This window comes from Cupressus sempervirens, chromosome 1 (assembly GCF_028749045.1).
Source record: "Cupressus sempervirens isolate cs-2001-9-10 chromosome 1, ASM2874904v1, whole genome shotgun sequence".
In the NCBI taxonomy this organism is placed as follows: Eukaryota; Viridiplantae; Streptophyta; class Pinopsida; order Cupressales; family Cupressaceae; genus Cupressus; species Cupressus sempervirens.
The window spans coordinates 287,194,064-287,202,721 of record NC_143118.1 but is presented as its reverse complement, the minus strand read 5'-3'; the positions used below and the strand labels follow the sequence as shown (position 1 = coordinate 287,202,721).

Genomic DNA, 8,658 nt, shown 5'->3' with positions numbered 1-8,658 from the left:
CAGCAGAGAGGAATTGGTCCACATATTCATATATCCACTCTATCAAGAGGAACGAACTTACCTCTAAAAGAGTGGAGAAGCTAGTGACAGTGCATCATGCTCTTCGACTTGTGAATTGTCAGACTCTGAAGTATAAGCAAACACCAGCTTTGCGGTGAGATGTTGAGCCTGAGGATGTGGCCCAAATAGATAAGCATGACACAACACTAGGATTGATTGGGGTTCCATTAGATGAGACTATGCTTCTTGTGGAGGATGATAGTGAGGACTTTGATTTTGATGCCATGGCGGCAGAGGCAGAATAGGAGCAGCAGTCTACTTCATTTTTCTATGTTTTATTTTTTATGTTCAACGTGAACATAATTATGATACATTGATACTTATTACTTTACAACAGCCCTCTAGCCTTTGGGCCTATAGCTTTGGACATATTTAAATTTTGATTTTCAGATTTATCATGTTTATCATTATGACATTATGACATTTTTAATGTTCATTGTTCACTGATATTGATATGCATTTTGACAATTGGGTACTGAAATCGGCTATTATTTCCTAAATGGCATTCAAATGTTGTATGTTATGGTTCTTTAATGTTTAAATGACATGCTTTGCTTCGTTTCATATGAATAAAAAATTTCCCTATATATATATATATATATATAGCCGTCCTCATTTGCCATCTCCGTCCCCAAAATCGCCAAAAAAATTGTCGTCCTGGAAACCCGTCCCATCATCCTCCACCGTCCCCATACTGGAAACTTGGGGTAACATAGTATTTAATAAATATTGTCTCATAAAGTTGTACACAATAATCCTTGTTGTAGTTGACTCTATTGTCTGGATAAGAAGAGGCACTGGTCTTTTAGAATCATTGAAATGTAGTTATTGAACTTATAATTGAATTGAGTAAGCTATATATTTCTTCCTTACAAGCATCAGCTTAGTTATTATATAAAACATTCAATCATATCAAAGCATTATTATAACTTTTTTTGAAAGTTTAAAAATTTTGCCAACTTATAACTCAAAAAGTTGAAATTCACTATATAAAAGCTTTGAAGAAGGTGATCAGGTTCGAGGTAAAGGTCCACCCACCTAGGTGTAGCAAAGCCTAAAGTGCAAAGGTATTTGGATTATTCTCATTTGTCAGCCAAAACTGATTGAGGAATCCTATCGGAGAAGTGGCAAAACTCTTGGATTTCCAATCTGTGGTTTGGGAACCAACAAATTCTTACATGTGCTAGGCTACAAACATCTACATCTTTTCTTGCTCGAAACCTTAGTTACAAAACTATTTGTACTTGCTTTTGTTTTGGTGTTACCATGTTCAATTTGTCCAGCATGTCCATTTCTTTATTTTTATCCCAGTACTTCACTAATGTAACAATTTTACATTGTAATGTCATTGACCTATACTTCAACAGTACTAAACATTCATATAATCTCTTTCTTTCTTTCTTATGAAATAATATATCACATGTTACAATGAAAATGCAGCATCTAGTTTTTTGAACATTCATAGCAAATAATATAATTCCTGCCTTTCTTTCATTTCTACTTGAATTTGTATTTTAAGTGTTACAAGCACAATGGAACATCTAAACGAGAAATGAAGCTATCAATTAAACTATGATAAATGTGAGCCACCTATACTTTTATGACCATTTCACACTCACTGCGTGAGTCACCTTTAGTAGCAGAATTCAGCATTCCTAATCTAATATTGAATTTTTGGAGCTTATCTCAAGTATTCTTATCATATAGGGGCCCATTTAAAGATGTCAATCTCATGTAGAAAAATGAAAATCGTGCCTGCAAAAAAGCAATTACAGTTAATTTATTTTTCCATCAAATTTTTATTCAAAATTCATACAACCACTACACATCTATAACTCAATGCATAAAAAGGAGTACCCATTGGAAGCATGCGAGTATCCACCAGCAGCTTTGCAGGCTAAGGCCTATTTTGGTAGATATCTGTAGATTGAAACAATGTAAGGGCATATGGATTTAACAGACTATTTATATATGCAGAGGAAGAAAATGCATTATAACTGTCAAAAAGCTAGAGATCATACTTTATCAAAAGATATTCATGCATCTGCTAAATGCCATTCAGAATTAGGGAAATCATTTTATAAATTGCTAATCATGTCAAGGGTACATTGTATTAGGGACTTTCAGAGAAACAATAGATCTCTTGGAAGAGGATAAAAACAGACTTCCTACACATGGTTATGGAAAATAATTAAAAGCATTGCACACATGACAAATATTGCAACTTTGCTACTGTAAATAAAAGAATTTTTTTGGGTACTGCGGTGATTGTGAACGTGAAAGGCCAGGAGGAATAGTAGTTTTTAAATCACCAACTATAACAATGTTTTTATAAGATACTTCAATGATTCATGAGCTCTTGTTAGTGATTATCTAAGGTTGCATAGACATTAATGTACTAACTTGTGAGAATTTCAATTATATGGATGAGTTTACAAAATAAGCAGACTTCGGTAGGAAAATTATCATGACCAAGAACAAAGTTGATTTTGTAAGGAAAAGGATGTACACAGAGAATGTGTTGTAGTGTCCCCTTTTTGGGACATCGGAAAATTTAAAGACCTATTCATATAATATTAAAATTGACTTTGAGAGCGTGGATTCAAATTATAAAAGGTCAATTTAGTATTATAAAGTGGGCTAAAAATGACAAGGAGAGATAAGACGAAAAACCAAGAACGGAGTCAAAGAGTCACAACTTTGTGGATTAAAAGGGGAGAGACTCATTCATTCAGTTATGCTTGGTTTATGATTCAGATTTCAGTTTCTCTCTTGCAAGAGTTATTCAGAAAGCTTCAACTTTCAGCCAGCATGAGGATGTAGCCCCTCGTGGCGGTAGACAATGGATGCAAACCCATTGTCCATGGAGATGTCACATCAGGTGTCTCACGTGCACTTACAGGTTCTTTTCTTAGTGTTCCAATCTGACTGTAAAACTATGTTTAAGATTGAACCATTTGAATGTTGGTTATTGTATTGCTGATGTATAATGCAATAGCTTAATTAAAGGTACTTTATGAGAGTTTACTAGTTGTATATTTTGGTGGTTTGTAACGTATTTTCATATGTATGAGTTCTAAGTTTTATCTTGAGAAGGAAGTCGGGTAAATATCCATTGGGGATATTTCAGTGGTATTAGAGCTAAAAATTCTGACAACTTGTGATGCTTATTCAGAAAATCCTCAAAAAGTTTTATTAGAGGTTTTTAGCTTTTGAAATGTTAATCAAGGATTCATTTCAGAAAATTTACCAGAGACAAAGTTGCCGACTTATTGCTGGGATTTTTTTCAGAAAATTCTATAAATTGGTAGTCCTGAAATTTTTTGGCCATCCTTGTATCCGGGCAAGCTAGAGTATAATTTTGCGGACTATTTATTTGTTATCAGAAGAGCAACAAGTCGTATTGTGTTCTAAGTCTTAAATTAACTATCGTTGTGCTTGAATATCTCATGAAATTTTGTGGGGATGCGCTGTCGTAAGTTGAGTTGTCAACCTTTTGGAATTAATTTGCGACTTATATCATTTCATTTTGAAGAATCGCAAAATACATTATTTTGGTTTTTTACATACTTCGAAGCAAGAATATATTTTGTACCGAAACTATAGTCCATGCAACAAACTTATGAATTAAGCATGCCTGAACTAGAGAAATGGTGACAGAGATTGGTGTATTAATAGGTTGTTGCAACTCATTGTAAATACAGAGACGAATTTTTCATATTGGACGCATACTATAGTTTGAGGCATTAATTTTTGGCAATCATCGGAATATTGGTGCCGATTGTGATTTTGTTTTTGCTGAGCCTAAAGTCATATGAAGAAAGCATAATTTGTGCGTCATCTTTAATTTAACACACAGAACTACTTGGTCAACTTTCCTCTCAAGTATCAAATGTCACCAGAGTTCAAACAAGAATTGGTCTTCCATATTACTCGATTACATTAATGAATGGAAAAAACCGTATTGTCTACATCTTCATCGACTTGATTCCGTGAAAGAAGTGGTTATGTATTATTAATCACCATTTGAATGATCACCGAGTAATCAAATAATCAAATATCAGCACAAAAATTATTGAAATCAAATGATGTTAGCACCCAACCAATATATAAGAGACATAATTAGATTGGTCAAGTTTAAAACCTATCGTAAAGTGTTGGATGGGAGTGGAAGTTGTATTTTCTTCGCAAACATTATTATCCTCGGAGAGCCCATTCTGGCTTGTAGAAGCTCAAAGAACCTTTACCACTGAAAGAGTGGTAATTCCAAGAGTTAGCATGCGTTACAGTGACCATTGGTGTTATTGAAGGGAAGCTTATACAGGTGTATTGTTGCATTTCAGTAACTGCTAGAGGAATATTAAATGGTGTCATGAATATTGACATGTGTCTTCTAGTTGCCTATAATTCAAGATTGAAATATTGAATAATCTCATTATTGCGGTGGTTTTAGATGTAGGGTTATCATGCCAGAAATAGCTTGTCTCTTGCCACAAATATTGACTGTGGTCTTAACTTGCCCAATACATATGATGCTCATTATCGTCCGTTATAGAAGCATACAAATTTTGCTCATTGAAGATTTCTCGGGAAGAATATAAGACTTTTCAAAATATCTCTTGCCGTGAATTTGTGAATTAAGCCGTCAAGGAGACAAAACCTTTAATATTGCAAATATATTACAACAATAGCCCTCCTTCCAAGTGCATCAAACTTGATATATGGTTTGTGTGGGAAAACATCCAGAGTTGTTGGGCGTTAGTATTCATAGCTGCTGTGAAAAGCTCAAACCAAGAATTTGTTTCACGTAATCTTGTTGAGGCGGACTTGGACAGGTTTTCGCAGTTGCAGAGAAGAGACAAGTTCAGGTCTAGGACTGCGTAGGGATTCATTTGCTAAAAACATGACTTTTGAAGATTGTCGACAATGAATGCTTAGTATGGAGGCGTGATAACTGTCATTGCAGACTGAGCAGATAGCAGGAGTCTCTTGGTAAAGGAATCACAGGGAGGTCGAGTGGTCTAATGACTTCATTAAGGGGCCAGCAAGAATGGACAATATTTTGAATGCACACACCATCATCAAGTGAGCAATTATTGGAAGCCATTTGGGTTACTCGACTATCAACTCTGGGAGAATCATCTTCTTAAGTATCTGTCAGTATATAGAAATGGAAATAATTGGCATAAAGGATTTGAACTTATAAATTTCTACCGAAGTCATTGCCATTATTGAAAAATTGAACATATTGTTAGAAACGTAAATGGCAGAATACTTGACTTATTAATCAGAGATCAAAATGATCTATATATACAAAGAGGAGAGTTGAATAGAATAGAAACATTTTATTCTAGACTACACCTAAATATTAGAAACATTCTAATATTTACAAAGATATAATAAGATACAATAGAGAGCATTAAAAAGAAACATAAAGATTATTCTAGTACCCCCCCTTAATGCTCAATCTATTTACTACAGCAATAGATCTGCTGAATTTAACAAACTTGTTAGGACCAAGGGGTTTTGTGGAAATATTTGTTGGTTGCTCTGAGGTAGGGACATAGAGTAACTGAATAGATCCATCTTCTACTGTTGGATGTAATGGCAATGAAGCTCTATGTGCTTGGTTCGTTCATGAAACACTGGGTTCTTGGCAAGTTTGAGTACTCCCTGATTGTTTGAAAACAAAGAAGTCGGACCTGCTTGAGGAATATGCATATCTGCAAGCATCTAATGAAGCCAAACTGCTTCACAAGCTGCATTGACAGCTCCTCTCTATTCTACTGCTGTAGAGGAGAGTGCATGTGCCTGTTGCTTCTTACTAGTCCAGGTAACTGCTACAGATCTGATACTGAACACATAGCCAAAAGTAGATTTCCTGTCGTTAGTTGTAGTACCATGTACATAGCATAACACACATTTCGCTGCAATCCAATGATCATTCTTGGGGTTCGTCATGAACCGTGAGATGTAGCTGATTGCAAAACTAAGATCAGGTCTAGTAGTAGTAAGGTAGATGAGACTACCTACTAGCTGCCTGAAGAGTGTTTCATCTACAAGAGGAGAATCAAATTGTGCGGACAATCTCAAACCAATCTCCATAGGAATGGAGGTAGGTTTGCAATCCTGCATTCGAAACCTGTCAAGTAAATTTCTGGCATACTTGGACTAAGACAAAAAAATACTATTGTTAGTCTGCCAAACCTCAATACCTAAACAATAATGAAGCAATCCGAGATCTTTCATATCAAAAGTTCTGCATAGATCCTGTTTGATTTTTTAAATCAAATGTTCTGAACTTCCAGTAATGATCAAATCATCCACATAGACAACAAGAAAAAGAATATCATTACCAAAGTGTTTAATATACAGATTACTATTTAACGGGTTACGCTAAAATCTCTAGGCAACCAAGTACTGATCAATCTTTATGTACCAAGCCCAAGGGGCCTGTTTAAGACCATAGAGGGCCTTCTAGAGTCTACATACTTTTGGTTATGAACCGGCAACCTCAAAACCTAGGGCTGCGTCATGTAGATTTCTTCTTGTAATTCACCATTGAGAAAAGCGCTCTTCACATCCATCTGATGAACTCTCCAATCATACTGAACTGCAATGGCAAGAAGAATGCGAATAGTGCTCATCTTGGCTATTAGAGCAAAGGTCTCCTCATAGTCAATGCCTTCGCACTGGGTGAATCCTCAAGCAACAAGTCTAGCTTTGTATTTGTCCAAGGTACCATCTGCATGGTACTTGACCTTATAGACCCATTTATAGCTAATGGGTTTCTTCCCAGGAGGAGATCTGAAAGAACCCAAGTGTGATTCTTTTGAAGACTCTGAAGCTCAGCATCCATTGCCTGTCTCCATTCTGGAATTCCTTTGGCCTCTGCATATGTCTGGGGTTTAGGGATACTGTGGATGTTGGCCATAAGAGCAACAGTAATTGTGTTGTGTTGAATGCTCTTATTTCTAGAGGTTCTACCTTTAATGAGTTCATCAGAATGAAGATCACTAATCGTTTGAGCCGACCATTTTGGCCCAAGAGTATAGGAGCCAATATCAGATGCTGTCGGAATAGTTGGATGAGAAGGAGCAAGAGCTGTATTATCTGGAGGTGGATGAGGTGGTGTATCAGTAGCATCAGATGACTCATATAAAATAGGACCCAAGTCTGAGATTGTTGAAGACTGAATCTCAGAATGTGGCAAGGAGGTAGAGAGCTGAAATGGTCTGAGTTCCTCATCAAACACAACATCACGACTGAAGATTAAACGATCAGTGTTTACATCAATTAGTTTGTAGGCCTTATGTGTGTGACTGTATCCTATAAACATGAGTTTTTGGCTTTTGGAATCCAACTTAGTACGTTTGGCATCAAGTATCCCTACATATGCTAGAGAGCCATAAACTTTCAAATGGTTGATCCTAGGTTTATGACCAGACCAGGCTTCCTCAGGAGTCTTATGGTTAACTGCAAAGGTGGGTGACCAGTTAAGAAGGTAGACAGCTGTGGATACTACTTCTGCCCAATATTTTTTGGGAACATTCCTATGTTCTAGAAGAGCTCTAGCTGTTTCTGTGATGGTACAGTTTCGACGCTCTACAACACCATTTTGCTGAGGGGTGTGAGGTGTGGTAAACTAACGTCTAATGTCATGAGTAGTACAGAAGGCAAAGAAAGCAGAAGAACAAAATTCCCCTCCCGTTATCGATCCTAAGAGTACGGATGGGGGAACCAGACTCTTTTTCTACTAGGGCTTTAAACAAGTAAAATACAGGAAAAGCATCTAATTTTTGCTTAAGAAAATATACCCACATTTTGCGACTGAAATCATCCACAAAGAGTAAGAAGTACCTGTTCCTAGTAACAAAAGGAGTATTTATAGGACCACATACATCAGTGTGGACCAGCTGGAGTACTTTAGATGCCTGCCATGATTCACCATCCTTAAATGGTGTCCTATGTTGCTTCCCTGCTTGGCAAGCTCCGCAAATGCGATGGTTCTGGGTCTGGATATCAAGTAGGCCATGGACTAAATTATCCCGAGCAAGTTGTGCTAGATATTGAATGTTCAGGTGACCGTATCGCTGATGCCAGAGGCTGCTGAGAGCGAATGATTTTGCAATGAAGGCACGCTCAAGGGAATCGTCTGAATCTACAAGCCTATAAATACCATGATCCTCAAGACTGACAGCAAGTGTAGTGCGAGAAATGATCAATAACTAAAAATGACATCCGACTAAGGGGAGTGCTTCATAATCTGACTTACAGAAAGAAGATTATGTTTCATGCCAAGTACATAACATACATTGAGGAACATGAGTCTTCTTCCTCCGGACTGAATCTAAACATTGCCCTTGCCGACAATATTGTATTCTTCACCGCCTCCAAAGATTATTGAGTCAAAATAGGGAGTGAATTCAACAAACCAATCACACTTGTAAGTGAAATGGCAGGAGGCATCGGAATCTATGTACCAGGCAGAAGATTTCACATGATTTGTAGGTATGTTGGCCATAAAGGCATGGTAGATAGATTCTTTCTGCTTTGAGTGTTGGGCAGCATTAGTTTTATTTTTAATTAAGTCTGACT

The 8,658-nt window shown here is 36.7% G+C and overlaps 1 protein-coding gene across 2 annotated transcripts in view; it reads right to left on the bottom strand.

Annotated features, from left to right (window-relative positions):
* Positions 1–1,529: 1,529 nt before the first annotated feature.
* The window catches only part of LOC149577218 (protein DETOXIFICATION 46, chloroplastic-like), a 236,674-nt gene continuing 229,545 nt past the window's right edge, over positions 1,530–8,658 (bottom strand). For both annotated transcript variants that reach the window (XM_089822725.1, XM_089822742.1), the window contains 2 exons: positions 1,918–1,980; positions 1,530–1,815 (listed from right to left, as the gene is read on the bottom strand). In XM_089822725.1, the coding sequence (XP_089678851.1) occupies positions 1,747–1,815; positions 1,918–1,980 (132 nt within the window). In that variant the 3' untranslated portion in view covers positions 1,530–1,746. The remainder of the gene's footprint in view (positions 1,816–1,917; positions 1,981–8,658) is intronic.